At 45.9% G+C, this 19,031-nt stretch overlaps 1 protein-coding gene across 4 annotated transcripts in view; it reads right to left on the bottom strand.

The window, feature by feature from the left end:
- Positions 1-2,167: 2,167 nt before the first annotated feature.
- The window catches only part of ALDH18A1 (aldehyde dehydrogenase 18 family member A1), a 30,548-nt gene continuing 13,684 nt past the window's right edge, over positions 2,168-19,031 (bottom strand). For all 4 annotated transcript variants that reach the window (XM_080347668.1, XM_080347665.1, XM_080347667.1 and 1 more), the window contains 10 exons: positions 16,488-16,632; positions 13,349-13,422; positions 12,586-12,685; positions 11,764-11,984; positions 8,582-8,719; positions 8,277-8,472; positions 8,003-8,124; positions 5,499-5,685; positions 3,907-4,002; positions 2,168-2,913 (listed from right to left, as the gene is read on the bottom strand). In XM_080347668.1, the coding sequence (XP_080203794.1) occupies positions 2,732-2,913; positions 3,907-4,002; positions 5,499-5,685; positions 8,003-8,124; positions 8,277-8,472; positions 8,582-8,719; positions 11,764-11,984; positions 12,586-12,685; positions 13,349-13,422; positions 16,488-16,632 (1,461 nt within the window). In that variant the 3' untranslated portion in view covers positions 2,168-2,731. The remainder of the gene's footprint in view (positions 2,914-3,906; positions 4,003-5,498; positions 5,686-8,002; positions 8,125-8,276; positions 8,473-8,581; positions 8,720-11,763; positions 11,985-12,585; positions 12,686-13,348; positions 13,423-16,487; positions 16,633-19,031) is intronic.

The following is a 19,031-nucleotide window of genomic DNA, read 5'->3' as shown; positions in this document are numbered from 1 at the left end:
AACAAACTTTCTTCTAACAGTCTCCTCTTGAACAAAACTCAAGGAAAATACTGCGGGGGGTAGAGTGTTTATATTAAATGGTGATCAAGGGTAGTACTACCCAACTTATACCAATCACAGAAAAAGCCATGTTAGAAGAGTTTTTGGAATTGGGAAAGAGCCTAGTTTCAGAAGAAAAGGGACACATTGAACTAGTAATTTCACCACGTTGTGCTGAGGTTACTCCATGTCTGGTGTTAGACAAATGCAGGAAATCCACTGTAATTATGTAGATTGCCCCTGTCTACACACCAAACTTGCCAGATGCTTTTATTCTTCAGCTGGTTTACCTTCTTCTGAGTTCTTCAGCTATGCCAATTACTCTGAAAAGTAAGTATTACATATAGTTTATATGCATATACGATAAAACAAAACAACCAAAGCAAAGCTAAGCCAAATACAGCAAACAGTATCCACAGGGCAGGCATGGATTCCTCAGTCCTGTCCCTGAGAGACAAAAACAACAAGCAGTTTTTAGCATAAATTATTTCAGTCCACACTGGAACTCCTCCTGCAGAAGTTTCTGGTGATGTCACCATTTTCCCTAATTGATTCTAATGATGTTATAAGAAAATAAAGAGTATTCAAGGGCTCACTTGCTGCTGCCAGGACAGCATTTGAGGTTTCACTGAGGCAATGAGACAGGCTCTGGGGAAGGTTCTGGAGGTGGTAAAAAGCTGTGACAGAGTGTGGAGTATTTCAGCGACAGGGCTGGAGGGGGATCATTGGGGGCCTTGTACACAGTTATGGTATCAGAACTTTTAGGGGCTGCTTTTCCGTGGGCGGGGAGGGCGGAGAAGTGTGGGAGGGGCAGGGCTGGCTCAGGGGACCGGGGTCCGGCCCAGCGGCTGCTGAGGCCACGGAGGCCCCGCGGGGCTGCCCGGGCTTGTGCGGGCCAGCAGGGCTGGGGAACGCTCCGGGAGCTCCAGCTGCTTCGGGAAAGGCCCCTTGGTCGCGCCGGGGGGGCAGCCGGAGTGGGTTGGATCTGTTTTTCCGTGTCGTTGTGCTTCCCCAGTTGCAGCTCTCCGGTAACTCTCGTACGGCTCCATTTATCACGCCTGATTAAAAATATCCTTAATTCCTTTTGATCGATCGCTTCTAAACTTCTCTCGTGGCCAGCAATAGCGGGCAGGGGTGTCCCCGCAGCACCGCCCCCCTCCCGCGGTCCGGCGGCCGCCGAGACACCGAGGCCCTCCCGCCAGGACGCGGCTCGAGACGGGCCCTCATCGCAGCGCCCCGTGCCGGGCTGATCCCCCCGTGCCGGGCTGATCCCCCCGTGCCGGGCTGATCCCTCCCGTGCCGGGCTGATCGCCCCGTGCCGGGCTGATCCCTCCCGTGCCGGGCTGATCCCCCCGTGCCGGGCTGATCCCCCCCGTGCCGGGCTGATCCCTCCCGTGCCGGGCTGATCCCCCCGTGCCGGGCTGATCCCCCCCGTGCCGGGCTGCACTCCCCCGTGCCGGGCTGAACCCCCCGTGCCGGGCTGATCCCCCTCCGTGCCGGGCTGAACTCCCCCGTGCCGGGCTGATCCCCCCCGTGCCGGGCTGAACTCCCCCGTGCCGGGCTGATCCCCCCCGTGCCGGGCTGATCGCCCCGTGCCGGGCTGAACTCCCCCGTGCCGGGCTGATCCCCCCCGTGCCGGGCTGATCGCCCCGTGCCGGGCTGAACTCCCCCGTGCCGGGCTGATCCCCCCCGTGCCGGGCTGATCCCCCCCGTGCCGGGCTGATCCCCCCCGTGCCGGGCTGATCCCCCCGTGCCGGGCTGAACTCCCCCGTGCCGGGCTGATCCCCCCGTGCCGGGCTGAACTCCCCCGTGCCGGGCTGAACTCCCCCGTGCCGGGCTGATCCCCCCGTGCCGGGCTGATCCCCCCGCAGGCCGCCCCGCTGCCCGTGCGCTCCCGAGTCCGCGGGGCGGGGAGACGCGCATGCGCCGGCCGGGGGAACGGGTGGGCGGAGCGCGCACCGCGCACGCTCTGGCTGACCCCGCGGCCGGGGCGCGGGCGCGCGGTGACGGGGCTCCCGAGGCGCGCCCGGCCGCGGGGTGGCGCTGCGCTCGGCGGAGGGGCGGCGAGGGGTCACTTTTATGTTAGAGAAAAATAAACCTTCGGTACAAACAAACAACAAAGTTCACGTAGTAGAGAATTGTGTTATTTATCTACAATAGTCAACAATACAAAGAATTGGATATAAAAGGTTTCTTGGTCGAAAGCTGACTATGCATTTGGAACATCCATCCCCTTGCACGGGGTGATCAGACACTAAGTGTAAAGCTTCCTGGCTTTTGAGAGCTGCCAAAGGAAAAAAACTATCAAGGTTGTTCTCTAGAACAGATATTTGAATAAAACAAATACTTTGGAAAAAAATTATGCTCCACCACCAAGCGTATTTGCTATAGAGAGCATTGGGATAAAAAAAATGCAGCAGATATTTAAATCTTTCCTTAAGTTACTTGTATGTTTTGAATAAGTCTGCGCCCCTGTAAAAACTGAGGTCAGTTTGCAGACACTATCTAAGGAAACAGAGGCAGGAAAAAAAAAACACCTTCCAGATGGGATCATTTTGTATTCATTATACTGCACAGCAACTGAGAACAACGTTCCTAAAGATGAAAAACAAACTTCTCCCCAGAGAGTGTGCTGAAACCTGAACATCTTAAGGAAATTTTTATCCCCGGGGGTTCCCCAGCCCCGATGTTCTCAGTTGGTGTTTCTTTGAGGGAGAGGGAGGCTCTCATGAAGATATTTCATGGTCCCATGCTCTGAGAAGTCAGAAACAACATGATTGTCCCCCCTCAGCAACCATTTTGTAGTTAAGAGTCCTTCAATTCCCACTGGTCCCCGTGCGTGGATACGAGAAGTACTAATTCCCACTTCAGCACCTGCAGGAAACACACAAGATACAGGTAGTTAATCCAAAAATGATGTGCACTTCACACTAAGCAGCTTTGCACGTTTATTTAACACCAGCTGCCCACCTTCCAGTGACCTGCCTTTCTCTGCTCCTCTTCAAATGCCATCTGTTCCAATTTAAAAGTTAGAGGAGCTTACCTATTACATTATAAATTGTAATGCGTATACTTCTGGCTGCTACAGAGAGAGATGGGTATCTGTACATGGATCTTAGACTTGCTTCCTTAGGGTTTAATCAATTTTTTTTAAAAAGCTACATTAGTCAAGATTGTGATCTTGTGTCCTTTTTTATCATATTGAGGAGATATTGCAAGACCCTAACTAGAATTTTTTAATCACATGGAACACTGAATGTTCCAGCTGATGTAGTAGTAGCCTGTTATGGAGATTTCTGAGTTTCTGCCTCAGGAAAGAATGTTTCCCTTGTCTTCTGCAATTCACATTACGCACACCAGTTTATTTAAGCACCTGATAGCCAGCTGATTCCTGCCCTTCACTCCTCCCGCTGCAGGGCTGGCACACGGGAGAGCAGCTCGGTCTGCCCACAGGAACGGAGCACGGCATTACTTACAGCATCATTAGAAAGACAAACAAAATAAAAACTCTTCACCCATTTCAGATCCTGTGCTGCATTGTTCTATCATCTACATGCAGGCAACATACTTTATTCTGATTGAACAGAGCTTCAGAGGATACAAAACACCCTTGCTCCCTACTGCTAAATTAATCCACATAGTCTGTACAGCAGTATTAGCTGGTTCTGGCAAGAAAGAGATATTAAACTGTTGTTCCATGTGGATGTAATGTCTAGACTTCAACCTTTCCTATGGTACACTTTCCTGAAAACCATGTATGAGACGGTAAGATCAGAGACTAATTCTGTCTTCCAGGATTCACTCTGCCACATTTTTCCCACAACAGCAAATCCTGCAGTCACCTCCCCACAGTATTTTCTGTCTTACCAAGTCCAAATCTGTAGCCATCAGAGAACCGAGTACTGGCATTCCAGAAAACACAAGCGCTGTCCACATGCTGGAGGAAGAACTCTGCCATTTCCTCTGGGAAAGAGATGGGGAGAAAAATAAAATCCAGGACATACAGAACGTTCATGCACTCCAATAAACACAGCGCAATACAGTGAACAGACAGAACAACACAACTTTCACATGCAACCTTATCAGACAGTATTTAAACAGCCTGGGCTAAGACATGTTTATTTATTCCTTCTTCCCAGTATGCTTATCAAGTAGACACAGCTGAAAATGTTGCAAGAAGCTTGCAAAGATGAGAAGAAAAATGATCTGTAATTCTAAATACATCCACTCGTGAACCTGCAAACAGGGATAGTTGTATGACTGGAGAGAAAGGAGAGCTGCCCCAAACATTTTGCAGTCAAATCGAGACAGTTAAACTACAGAGTCAGCTCGCCATTAATCTCATACATGAAATTGTTCCAGATAATGAAAAATCCTAAACTAGATTGCAATTGCAGGTATAAATTTGGGAAATACAATGCCGAAATACCTCATGAAATCAGCTAACTAAACCAGTTGAAATAGAACATGCAACACCTGAGCGAGCTCGAGCAGAGGCACATGTCTCTGTCCTCCAGAGGACTCTGCAAGGCTGCCGGTCAGATGCCCTCAGCAACACGACAAACATCACAGATCAGCTCTATTTCATACTCTCCCCAGCAAACCACTAGTGCGCCAGCTCCCGTGGCAGTGCCCTGTGGTATCCAATGTATGCCCTTTAGTGACGCTCATTAAAGCTCGGTGGGAAGTACAGAAACAGAAGCCTGCTCAACTCACACACTGGTCGGCCATAGATCGTCATGATCTTACTGCAGGGGATCCTTGGGAGTTCCAGGCTTGGTCTGAGAGTCAACCTTTGGCTGGGCACAGCTCTAGCTAGGTTTTGAACTAGCACAGTGTTCAATCTGCATGCAGGACAGGCGCTACAGATGGGAGCAGCATAGAGCTGCACACAGGAACACAAATTCACAACACAGGCAAGAAACTGTAAATTGAGGTAAATGCAGCTTTTATACTAGGGATGCAGAAGTGGGAAGTTAAGGAGTGGGAGAGGCAGAGGGAAGATATTTGTGGTCCTTGTTTGCAAGACATAAAAATGACATGACCAGATCAAAAGTTTGATCTTCACTGCAATCTCTATTCTCTCCAGTGAGGCACTATAGCAGCTCACCTCATCAGCCTTCAGAGGTCTAAGGACATCTCCAGGATTCAGGAGATGTTCCTGCAAAACCCTCTGACGCAGCAAGTCTGCACAATACAGGAACACAAAGCAATTTGCCTGGCAAGAGCATGTGCTGACTTGCTATGAGCCAACTGCTCAAGCACATCCCTTATCATCCTGGAATAAGGGCCACACAACAACATGTTTTCTCTGAGCTGAACAGGATTGTAGCCACATTCAGCCCATCAGTCTCCAGCTGGTTATGGCTCCTACAGACCCAAGAACAACTGCTGCAATGTAAGTAGTTACAGTGACACCAAGAACTGGCAGTAGCTTAAGGAGCAGACCGATCACTAACCATTCTCCGTGATGATAACATCCGTGTGAGAACTTCCGTACTTGTGGATATGTTCAACAGCCTCCTGGACGCTGTCCACCACCTCAATGCAGCACTCCAGGTCTCCATATTCTGTGCGGAGAGATTTCACTTCTGAAGGGCTGAATGTCAAGTAAGATGCAAACTTCGGGCCAGCGTGGATCTTCACCTGCAATACCAGAAACATTCTGTGCTGCTGACCACACCGATGCCTTCCAGGTGAAAGTGTGGCTTCTTGTACTCTGTGGGATGGAGTTAATTTTCTTCATAGTAGTCCCTACAGTGCTATGTTTTAGATTTGTGACTAAAACAGCGTTGAAAACACACCACTATTTTAGCTGTGACTGAACAGAGCCTGCACAGCGCCAGGGCTTTCTCTTTTTCTCCTCTGTCCCCCCAGCAAAAGGGCTGGGAGCGTGCAGGCAGCTGGGAGGGGGCACAACCACGACCGCTGACCCAGACGGACCAAAGGGATACTCGGTGCCGTATAATGTCACACAGCAATACAAACTGAGGGCGGGGGTTTCTGAAGAAGGTGGGCATGGCTCAGACACTGCCTGGGCACTGGTCTGCTTGTGGCAGATGGTGACTCATCAGTTTTGTGTCACTTGTGTGGGGTTTGGGGTGGGCTTTGGTTTGTTTTTGTTTTCTTATTCTTCCACTTCCTTCTCCTTCTTTCCTTGGCTTATCCCACTATCTTTCTTCCAGTCCACAAGGTTTCTTGCTTTTGCTCCTCTTATTCTCTTCCCACATCCCCCTTAGGGCAGGGGAGAACGAGCAAGTGGCTGGATGGTGCTCAGCTGCTGACTGGGGTTAACCCACAACATTGGTGAATCAAATGTTCACTGCAGGCAGGGTAAGAAAAATAAGCATACACCTTGGGAGACCTATCAGACTGGTGAAGCAGCGACAAGGTACAATAATAGCTCGAGTGCTAGGTTGGCTGCTGACCATGACACGCTCCTAGTCCAGGACTCATTTCAAAGTATTTAAAGAAATCACATCATTTGGAGAGGAAAGTCACCAGGCAGGACAGTACAACACTAGTACTGGGAAAACACCTAAAATGCTGCAGCCAGCCCTTGTTTTAAGAAAGCAAGTGCAGTGCAGAGAATAACTACAGGAATGTTTCCAAGTTTGCACCTACAAAAGACTTAAGATCTTGAACAGCTTTTACTCTTTTACTTTGTAAACTAACACCAGCCCTCTCTGAATGTGTTTCAGACACAACGGAGTTACTGGGTCCAAAACAAGAAAACTCACACAGATATTTTTCATTTGTTATAAAGAAGAACTAATGCATTATCAATACCTGAGTTTAATCATAGCAGCTGAGACACCTCAACGAGAGATAATTTAGAACTGATGCGGCAGAGAAATTCCCATGCAATTGAAACACAGGAAATTTTGACAAAACAGAAATGGGAAATGAGGCACAAGCCTGCAAAATGTGAAGGCTTTTAAAAGGTTATCTGTAAAACTGCACTTTCTTATGCAACTATAAGTTACTTTAATTGCATAATCCTGCCCAATATTTGCATGTTTCTTCTTTTCAGGTCAGATTAGACACAGGTAACATCCTCCCCTCTGTACTAGGAGCCAGGTGGGTGGCGGTGGAAATGCACCAGTCCTCCCATTCCTCCCATCCAAAGCCCAGAGATCTACCCTTCACTCTCCTCTTCCTAAGAAACAACCAAACAAGATATGAAAAAGATCCACTAAGTGAGGACTTGCTCCTGACTAACTATCAGCTTCTTTTACTATGACCATTTCAACATCATCAAAACATATGGCTTATTTTACCTGCATTAATTTACCTGTCTGTACACTCTATTTGCCAAACATATACTGCTGTGTGAAAATCCTTCGTGGATATTTCTCTCCTGATGCACCTCTGCTGACAAAACATTACCCACATCAAGACAACTTATTAGTATACTGGCCTTGGCTGTTCCTTTAATATACTAGGAGGGAAAACAGGTGGGGATAAGGGCATGCAAGATGAAAGGCTTTTAAAAATATTGATGAAGCAGAAACAGAATGGAAAAAAAGAGGAATTGACTTGGGAAGCCAAATATATCGATTCAAGATTAAGAGGCTTTGTGTCTGGTAAGTTAACAGCAAATAAGTCAGAATTAAGAAGGGTAGAGAAAGGGTTGTGTATGTGCTCTTCTAGAGCAGAAGATTATTTTTGCTATATAAAAGAAGTGTTCCTATCCCATAATGGCACACAGTTGCACTGAAGAAGCTGCTTTCAGACAATTTCTACAGAAAAACTTGCATTTGTGTGGAGAAGCAGAGATAGTTGTCTGTAAGTTCATCTATGTGTACAAAGAAACATATGCATAACTTGAGTGTTACTGCATCATAAAATTGAACAGGGCTACATCAGCCAGACCAAATGCTTCTTAAGTGTTAGAAAGAAACCAAACCAAAACAAAACCCAACAAAACACACAAAACAAAACACAAGAATGAGTGACTAACCTGTTCTACTCTCAACATGTCTATGATCTGATCAAACAACGGGGTTCTCAGCAAGTCTCGATGAATTAAGAGAGTTTCCAGAGCATTACAGGCAGCAGGGTATTCACACTTTGAGTCTCTGACTGAGGTTTAAGAGTAGATAACTGGTTACATAACATTTATGACAAAGATTTTGAACAGCATATGAATTATCAGTTACCATAACCATATTGCATACTCCAAATATGAAGTTCAGTTACACCCAAGAGACTCAAGTCACCCTCTCCCCACTTACTTATTCGTGTGACCTTCTCAACGCTGGCATCCGTGTCCACATACACATGGCAGATCCCTTCGCTGTGTCCCATTACTGGGATTCCCTTTGCAGCTTTCTGGATATCCCTGACCAGCTGTGATGAACCACGTGGAATGATTAGATCTATCAGCTTATCCAAACGGCAGAGATCTTCTACTTCCTCTCTTGTGTTCACCTGTGGTAGTTGCAATATAGTCAGTCTGTGGTTTCAAGTCTCAAGTTCTGCCCATACTTTTTATACATACCATAGCAAAGAAATAGTTGATTTAATTCTAGGCACTTACTAGTTGCACTGCATCTTTGACTCCATGAATGGAGAGTGCTTCTTGTACCAGATGATGAAGGATTTGATTGCTATGTGCTGCCTCTTTCCCTCCTTTAAGTAGCAAGCCATTTCCACTGGCTATGGCCAAAGCAGACACCTGTTACAAAATATTAAAAAAAAAAAAAAAAAAGAGAAAAGAAATTTGTCTCTGTTGGAATAACACCCACAAAATCCAATAAGAACAGGATTTTTAATACTGTTGATTTACTCAATATTCACCTACAGTTTTCATTTTATGGCACCAAAAAGTCATTACAAGTAACAGCACATTGAACTCCAGAAACAACATGTATTAGTGTTTCAGCAACAAACGTGAGTTCTTAGGGTACTATTGGCAGGAGGAGGCTGCAGTGGACAAGCCAGAGGAAACCCTGGGCACAGGCTCTGGTGTGAATATGGGGCAGTCACCCCACGGAGAACAGCGTTAGGTGCAGGAAATCTTGTCCCTGACCATTTTGGCAGAAAGTGGCTAATGAGCTCTTCCTGTGAACACAAAGGACGTTTGCATCATGTTGCCTACAACAGAAGCCACGAACAGACAACACGTAAGTGTGGGGAAAAATACCTTCTAGACAATGGACCCAGAATCACCTGTATCACTTTGCTTTCATGTTTATAGCCAGAAAGAACTGCCTGAAGTTGTTGCCTTTCTGTTTAAGGTGCCAGATTCCATCTATTTGAGTCCAGCAACACAACTAGACTATCTTTCTAAAAAATGCTCCAAAGAAGCCACTGCTTTTTCAAATTTAGATTAAAAAATAACTTCTGCTATTGAAAACATATACCCAGTCTCCAGGCACTAGTTCTTATTGGTGTTTTCCCCACCAAACTGAAAACCTCTTTAACAGAGGGGTGGTGATAGGTTTTTTAATTATTTTTTTGTTCTTTTCTACCTAGGACTACGTCAGCTATTATAAAGCTCTCTTCCCAGACTTATTCTATTTTTCTATCCCTTTTTGTCTTCCTCACCACAATCCCATTCTCAGTGGCATCACAATTTGTCCACCTATTTGAAAAACAGAGCATTTGAAAAGTATAGCATACACTCCTTTGAAAGAGAGAGACATCAGCTACTCAGGGCAGGAGACCAGGGCTGAAGTCCAGAAAGACAGACCATAATTCAACAGGGAAACATACTGGTTATCTACGAAGAGCACAGCTGGCAGCAAGGAGGTAACACTGGTAGACGAGGGAGACTTGTGCCTTTCCGTTTGAGGGGAACTTTGCCTAGAGCACACTGCCTTTCAGTGTGAAATGGGGACCACCCACAAAATTCAGTCCTCAAGTACCAAGCTGCCCACTGGCTGAGTCTCATCCCCTTTTAAAGTGCCTGTACCTATCACTTTACCCTCAAACACCTGCTCATCTGTTAGAGAACACCTCACTTGATCTTCCTAAACACCTAATGTTAATTGTAGGAAATAGCATTGATAATTAAGATGTTTGTTTTCTTTCAAAAATCTATTGCAGTTGCTCAGTAAGGTATTCACAGAATCCCAGCCTGGTTGGGGCTGAAGGGACCTCTGGAGATCCCCAGTCCAACCCCCCTGCTCACGCAGGGTCACAGAGCAGATCGCACAGGATCCCAGGGGAGTGGATGTCTCAGAGGAGACTCCACACCCACTCTGGGCAGCCTGGGCCAGGCTCTGGCACCGCAAAGCAAAGAAGTTTCTGCTCATGTTCAGATGGAGCCTCCTGTGTTTCAGTCTGTGCCCGTTGCCCCTCATGCTATCATTTGGCACCACTGAAAGGAGTCTGGTCCATCCTCTTGACACCCACCCTAGAGATATTTATAAACATTGATCAGATCCCCTCTCAGCTTCTCTTCTCCAGCTGAGCAGCTCTAGCTCTCTCAGTCTCTCATAAGAAAGGTGCTCTAGGCCCCTAATCATCTTCATAGCCCTTCAATGGACTCCCTTCAGCAATTCCTTGTCCTTCTTGAACTAGGGAGCCCAGAACTGGGCACAGTTCTGCAGATGTGGCCTTACCAGGGTAGAGCAGAGCGGGAGGAACCTCCCTTCACCTGCTGGTCACACTCTTCCCAATGCACCTTAGGTGCCATTGGCCTCTTGGCCACAAGGGCACACTGTTGACTCATTGTCAACCTGTTATCCACCAGAACTCCCACGTCCTTTTCTGCAGAACTGCCTTCCAGCAGGTCCACCACAAGCTGTAGTAGTGCCTGGGGTTGTTCCTCCCCAGTGCAAGACCCTACATTTGCCCTTGCTGAACTCCATCGGGTTCTTCTCTGCCCAGTCCTCCAGCCTGTCCAGTCTCGCTGGATGGCAGCACAGCCTCTGGGGTGTCAGCCCTTCCTCCCAGTTTGGTATTCCAGAATCTCAAAGTAAGACCAAGGTTGCCTCTGCATATGGTCAGCCCCATATTTTCATGCACCATAAGAGCATTTACTCACAGTAATACTCCCACACAGAGCTGCAGACCAATATATTTGCCTTTAAGATGCCTGCCTTATTCCTGGCATGAGATAAATGACATTCATGTACAGTACAGTAGTGGAGATTTTCACTAGCCTTTCCAGCAACTTCAGTACTTAACAACTTAGACACCAATTTTCATCACGCCCATCTCATTGCAAGTGAGTAAACAGTGTCATTGTGCCTCACTGCACACAGCAGTATCAGTACAGACCACGCAGAGCCTGGAGCTTCTGCGCAGTGTCTTTTTTAACTTTTTAAACATTTTTTAATCACATATTCCGCCACAGTTACAGTTAATTACTAGTATCTATATTAAACAGTTCCTTTTTTAATTCCCGCCTGCAGTTCAGCTGTATGCAGTATGGACAGACAGAACAAGTGCTCATTGGTAAGAGCTGCCCAAGCTGTGAGTTAGGCACTGAACATACCTTCGTGAGACATATGCAGGAATCACAACACCTGAATGCAAGATGACTCCTATATGTTGGATTTTTAAAAGTAAACAAAACAAAACCACAAAAACAACAAAAAGCCCACAAACAAAAACCCCAAACCAAACAAAACCAAAACAAAACCAAACAAAGTAATGCACCCTCACAAAAAGGACAAGACTTCTTGCAGCCTCCCGTTTGCTCACCAACAGAAATACCCGTTTTTTGTCATCAAGGAATTCCCAGCAATGTAACCGACCCTTCTCACATACCTGTGGAAGACAGTCAGGACGGGACTCAAAGATCACAAGAAGGACACCAATTGGCACTGTGACCTGCTCCAAATCCAGGTCTTTTGCTATTCGCGTTCGCCGAATTATTCGGCCCACGCTGTCCTTTGAGGACGCTGCGATCTGACGCAGACCAATAGCCAAGCTGTTCAGCTTTGACGTAGACAAACTTAGACGTTTCAACAAAGGAAGTGCCAGTCTTCCTAAAGAAAGAAAAAATGGTGCTGGAGTTAGATTGGCCTGCCTTGGCTCAAGCAAAAGCAGCTTAAACAACTCGTGAACCAAAGGAAAAATCAGATACTTCCTATGCCCTAACAAAAAACCCACCCATGATGAAAAATGCACAGCATTAGGTCTGGTAGTGACAATAAAACCACTCAAATATGACAATGATTTCCCCTCCCCCAACATTTTCACATTAGCCAGTTTAAATGATTTGCACATGAAGCAACGCCAACATCCACAGTTTAAGGTTTGCCCTATTTCAGGTACTGCCGTATGTCCAAATTTCTCCTTTGCCTCCTTTGGCAAAATTGAGGTGGGTTTTGTTTGTTTGTTTTTACAATTCACTGCTTGGTGTTTTCCAAGGCCCCAGGGTCTTCTCTGACGAAGGTGTCTGTTTTCTGCAATTAAGGAAGCTGCCGCTCTTCACGCTGACAAACTCTCAAGGTCCTGGGTTCACTGATCTGTGGCAGCCGTGCCACCCCATCCCAGGTGACAGAAGATTCTAGTTTTGCTCATTTCCTTCAAGGCCCAGAGAGGTTCAAGACAACAGGATTACCACGGAAGGACTTGAAATATTACCTTTATTTTCAGCCTCTTCTAAATCCTTTTTGTTTGCTAAGAGAATTTCTTCTCTCTGGTCAGTTAGCAAATCAGCAAGACGATAAATAATCTCGGCTCTCTGAAAGAGAAAACAGTTTCTGAACAGATCTCTTACACATAGTCTATGCTATCTGACATCTGGTCCCCTTCAGTCCTTTTATGTTAACCACATCCTCTCACTGTCTTGATTTCCCAAATACCTGAGGCCAGCTAATTTTTGAAGGCTGCATCACATCAAAATATGAGGCTGAACGCTGCTTCAGCCTTGACTTTGCTTTCTACTATTTTGCTTTCCATGTCCAGTCTTCTTCACCAAACCCACAATGTTCTTCCTTTAAGATCACCTTGTGTTCTTCACAACTGATGCCACATTCGCCCACCCAGCTGCAGAGCAGGGACTGAGTGCCTACAGCTCCTCTTCTGCATGCACTACACACGAGAGCGAATGGAGCAAGTTGTTCCAGGTAATTCTTCCGCAGCTCTGATCACAATTTCTGTGCCATATTCGACACTATTAAAATTTTATACAAACCCCACACGAAAACATATATTACTTCATAGACCCAAAAGACATTATCTTTCTGCTCTTCTCATCTCTTTAAGCATGCTACAATCCAAATTGTGGACCTGGCACAGAAAGAATAGATTCTCGTCCCAAGGGGCCCATTTGTGTTATGAATCTGTGTTGTAAAACCCACCACACATTCACAGCTTAACAAGCAAGGCCATATTGTTCTGTCACCTGCTCTGGCTGCAGAGCTGCCAGCGTCCTGCCACCGGCCCGCGCCATCTCACCCTGCTGCTCCACGGTCGGACCTGCGGAAAAACAAAACAGGCCATGCAGACAAAGTAACAGTGCGTGTGGAAGTGAACACGAGACCTTCCAGTTCTTTGCTCGAAGCAGGAAAGCAGGTACAGAGTCTTGGACATAGTCGAGAAATCTGTTGTATGGTAAAACAGGAAAATCTGTACCTGACACAAAAATACTGCTATGGCCCCCAAACGTAAAAAGTCACCACAGGGATTCTGCAAGGTCACCCCGTCAGAGGCAAGTGCACACCTTGCATCAAACACACTTCACAAAGGGCAGAGGAGCACCGGACAGCTGAGTCTCAGGGCATGATGGGCTACTCAGAGAAAGAAGGCAGACTTTGAAACGTTTTGGTGTCCAACTGAGGGAACCAGAAAGGATTACAAAATAGCATGGGAATATAAAAGCAATAATGGAAGCCAAAACTCAGTCAGAAAAACGGCTTTCCCTCTGTCTCCTCCCGCATGCCTTTTGGAAGGGTTCCTATAGAAGGGGTTTGGTTGGGTTTATTTTTCCTGGCAGGACCTCAATGTCTCAAACTGAAATTGTATGGAACAGGTTACTTCTGTCTCTGTTTCCAAACAAGTCACCAGGTTCAGGTAGCATTTCCCCAAAGAGTTCACAAGTTGCTCATGGATAAACTAAGTTGTGATTTTTAACTCTCCAGAAATTGTCTGTAAAACAGATAACTTGAAGGTCACAAATATGACTCAGCTTCTGTTTACGAAGGGTCTCATGGAAATTGCCAGAGCAGGAACCGCAATGCTATGGAAAATGTCAAGAGCTACACTAGGAAGCGTAAGAGAAGAACTTGCAGACACATGATTAATTAGACCTATTTAAGAAGTGTGAAAACAGTTTTTAAAGTGAAGTAATACTTTACAAAGTATGGTACATTTTGGTGTTCTTTAAGAAAAGCAACTGTATGTAAGCAGAAATAGTAGATTTTTAACAGTTACTTGAATTTCAAAAGTGTGTTCTTTGGAAGATACTAGACAAAGAGGGGACTGGAGTAAACGCTTGCACAATAGCGGAAGAGCGACAGTAAAATTCCACATGGACTTTTGCTGTTTGCCATATTTGTAAGTGATTCAGAATGGGGTCACAAGATGAAAAGCTTTGCTGCTGATACAGATTTATTACATTGGGACTAACTGCAGAGTGTCACAATTGCACTTTTTCCTAGAAAGTAGCTGTGCAGAGGAGCCGAGCGGGGCCCAGCCCAGCCCGGCCCGGCCCAGCCCAGCCCGGCCTAGCCCGGCCCGGCCCGGCCCGGCCCAGCCCAGCCCAGCCCAGCCCAGCCTGGCCCAGCCCGGCCCGGCCGCACCGCAGAGCAGCTCCCGTGCCCTGCGCCGCCCCGGGAGCGCGGCCGGCGGGGGACGCAGCCCCTGAGCTCTGGGGAGCCCGCACCGGGAGGGCTGTGCCCAGGGCTGGGCCCAGCACCACAGACACCGACACTGGAGAGTCCAACAAAGGGCTGCAGAGATGACGGGGGGACGGGAGCATCGCTCGTATGAGAAGGGGATCCCATCAGCGTGTAGAACACCCGAAGGGACGGCGTGCAGAGGGAGACAGGCCCTGTCCAGGGGCGCCCAGTGACAGGACGAGGCCATGGGCACAAACCGAAGCACAGGAGGCGCGTCCCATCAGGAAACACGTTTGCACAGATTGCCCAGGGAGGCTGTGGAGTCTCCGTTCCTGGAGATAACCAAACTCTGTCTGGACACAGTCCTGGGCAACCTGCTGAGCAGGAGCGCGGTCATCTGTCATACCGCCCCTTCCAACCTCAGCCATTTGGCAGTTCCATGATTTCCTCTGCAGACAAAGCAATAGGCCAAGACACAGCAAGTGTGATTCAAACCAGATAAACGTGAAGCAAATGCAGAGAGGAAATGGAAAATCGGACATTCGTATGTTGACAAATAATACTATGAAAACATCATCTCAGTGAACACCCACATCAAAAAGTAAATTCAATATTTGGAATTATTAGAAAAGGCCTAGAGAACATGACAGAAAACATCACACATCTCATCAAAATTCAGTTAGTTCTGCCATCTCATAAATTAAAGCTTCATTTGCATCTTGAACACTATGTGAAATTTTGATTTTTGGACATCTCAAAAAGGCCACAATAGGATGAAAACAGGTTTGAACAACAGAAGCAGAGATGGCCACGTCTTTGGATCAGCTTCTGTACAAAATGTCTAAGACCAAACCTCTTTCACGTGGAAGAGAGAAGGTGAGGGGAAGGACTACGTCTCATGTCTTTCAAGTTAAACAGGGGCGGATCATCCATAAAGGCAGCAGGGGCATCAAATGAAGATATCGGGAAGACAACTCAAAACGTTCCCCACCACCCCAAACCCAAACTAAAGCAACCTCTTCTTCACGGAGTTCTAGCTCCAGAGGTTACGCAGGGTCTAGTTAAGGCTCCTGACTGTTGTGACACAGAGTCTTGCAGATGCTAAACTTTTACATGGGTTCAAAGGATGATTTGACAAATTCTTAAAAGAAATCCATTGAGGATTATTATACACAAAGAAGTTTGCTTGGCTTAAAGTGCTAGTCCAAAGTGTCACTCTGTACTTGTCCTATCCTGCTGGGTCAGGGATCTTTGGTCTGACTTTCTCCAGTGATGGTCACACCATTCCAGCCATGCACTGGCAGGAAAACATTCCTACCCACCATGGTAGAAAACTGAGTCATAAAAGGAATTTCTGGTAAGAAATAAAACTAAACACTGTCTTAGCTCAGCAGCACATTCTACATCCACATTTTCACACTGAAATCTTCAATACTAGATGATAACCCCCTAAGACAAAAAAATGGTAAAAATTCTTTTCATTGCATTCTTCAAATGCAAGTCTGAGATGGCAGTTTATCAGCTGGAGGGAACCAGAGCAGAGGATTCAACATCTTCTATTCCTACTTTAGAAAAGACCTTTCAAAATCCATTTTTCAAGCAGAGGGTGGTTTCCTAGTTATTGTACGGGTCTAGCCAAATTTTATCCCTAACCTTTCAGGAAATCTCTAAAACTCCCAATGTACACATTACCTCTGTACTCACCTGCAGGTTTTACCTCTGAAAAAAAAGTTCCAACTTTTTTCCCTTCCACAATATCTGTGATGACATGACCAGAGATCTTTGGGTGGGTTCCATTTGCAATCACTACAGAGGTGCCTCCTTGGAGGGCCCAGAGAGCTGCTTTCACCTACAGTGAACGACAGAGCCAGTTCCAGGAAATTCGCTTTTTACTTGAATCCCCACTCTCAGTAAGAATTCTTGCTCCATTTTGATCTCCATTTTGATCACTTATGCTTTCAAAGAGCATTCAACACACTTCAGGGATTTACATAATGTAGCACTGAATGAAATAATCTATTTGTGCTTTACCTTCCCTTCCTTAACTAGTCGCTGCTTCATAAGCATATGTCAAATCTTCCTCACAGCCTGCTTTTTTCAAGGCCTCTGCAAGGGCACTTTGGACATATGTTCTTTTTCACCATTACCTTACATTGTAAGACCTTCATACTGTTTGAAGAAAGACAATTTTATTTTTTTAAAATGTTCTGTTGCCGCTTTCCCTGACATTGATTAGCCATCAATAATTACTACATTCCACTTTAAGTGACCACATGGTATTACTTGTACTGCAGAGCACTGTTCTCGCTCAGGTCCTAGCCATTACAGTATAACATTAATATATTGTTCAATACTTTAAGCTGTCTGAATTACTCCCTTAAAGTTTGACAGCCTAAGCACTCCTCATGAATCTGCCTAAGAAGTCGAGGTATTCTCACTGTTTGTAACTCTTTGGTGAAGCTATGAAGTTTGCCGAATAGTTACTCAGCTTTCCACACAAAGATTTTACCTACTTCGTTCACATTTCCTGTTCAGGTTCTCAAAGGATGGTTTTATTTATTTGCTGCTACTTTTTGCTTGCGAGTACACCTATTGTCTTAATGGTTGTTTCTTTCAGTAGGCTCGATTTGAAGACTGCACTTCTTTAGTTTTGACTTATGTGCTTTTTATTTGGCATTCTTCCTCTTTTTTGTTGCTATTTTGGAGGAGGATTCTCTAGGTACAGCATTTAGGAGTCATCCTCAAAGGTCAGGACCACAGTGTACTAAGCCAAGTCTAGAAGTAACATACATAAGATCTAAGGCAAGAAGCAAGTTTGAAACAAGAGCACCGATGTTCACAGACTGAAGGGAACTGAAATCAATGATCCTCCCAGATTACCTGTGTGCTAAAGGCTTCGCGGAGGGCAGGCAACATGAGCAACAAGAGCTCTATGAAATTCAGGGGCAGCATCTTTGTGGGCATTGCCCAAACACGTAGGGCAAACATGAGTTCCCTTTCTGAACTTCAGTGCTGGCACACTGCCTTGCTCAGCCCTCCTACAGAATGTTAAGCTTACAGCACAATAGGGTCCTTTGAAATCAGGTACTGATTAGTCCTAAGATTAGCCTCTTTCCACACACTTAACCCATTGTTTAAGGCATCACAACATGATTTCTCTAAAATTTCCCCCCCTCCAAGATTTCACTGGTTCATGTCAAAATACAAAACCACAAACCAAACCCCAGATGTTACCTGCTGAAGAGGTACTGCCTGTGGCCTCCTCATTTCTTTTCCCGACTGAGGAATGTGCAGCATTATCCCACAACTGTATTTAATCACATGTCATTTATTTTACTGCAAAGGCTTCTCTCTCTGCTCCCTCACTTCTACACTTTCCTGCTATGGTTCTACAATTACATACGACAATCCATATTCACTGGGAGACAGCACCTGCCAAATATGTCTGTCACAAACTCTTGACTGCTACAAGACCATCAACTGCTCCATTTTTGCTCAAGTTTCATGCTGATAATCAACATTTGTACTTCAAGCTACCACCTGTTTCTTCTATTATTGATGTTAACAGTTTTCCAAAAATATCACCCAATTCTCAACTGTAAGAGATTTTTGTTGCAACAGCAACACTGAGATTTACCTCTGCATAACTCAGGCTTAAAGATACCAAATATCTCTAATAGATTATTAGTTTTACAATACAAGTACTCTCCGACCTTGGCCGCTTTCCCCTCAATATCTGCCATCGTTTAAACTACTCCAGAAGCCAGATAAAGTTGTTTCTCAATAAGCTCTATACCTCTTTCAGTTACAAATAGAACACTCCAGTGCCGCCTCCTTTTGCCACCTTCCAGCTCACGCTCTGGCACTCAAGTGTGCCTTACCTGATTCTTCAGAAAAGGAAATAAAACATACGGTAACTGGTGAAGAATTTCACTTTGGTCTTTCCCTGCTTAGTCAAATCTGCTTCAGTTTCCACAGACAACCTTCCAAAGGTGTCCTGAGGAAACCTGGATCAATTAACGCTGCCATAGTGTATATCCCAGCATCATGAGAGCCATATGCTGAAGTCTCACACCACAGCCATGTTCATGCACTCACAGCAATGAATACTGAGGGCATCTGACTGTGTACAGCACTAAAAACCACTGGCCCTCCTACCTCTACTAATCTTGTACTCAAGAACATGTATCCTTCAGAAGCAAAAAGCACATGTACAAACTCAGAAAGGAGACAGAGGTATCACATCAC

This window comes from Nesoenas mayeri (assembly GCF_963082525.1).
Source record: "Nesoenas mayeri genome assembly, chromosome: 7".
Lineage (NCBI taxonomy): Eukaryota > Metazoa > Chordata > Aves > Columbiformes > Columbidae > Nesoenas > Nesoenas mayeri.
This window is presented reverse-complemented; position numbering and strand designations above follow the sequence as displayed.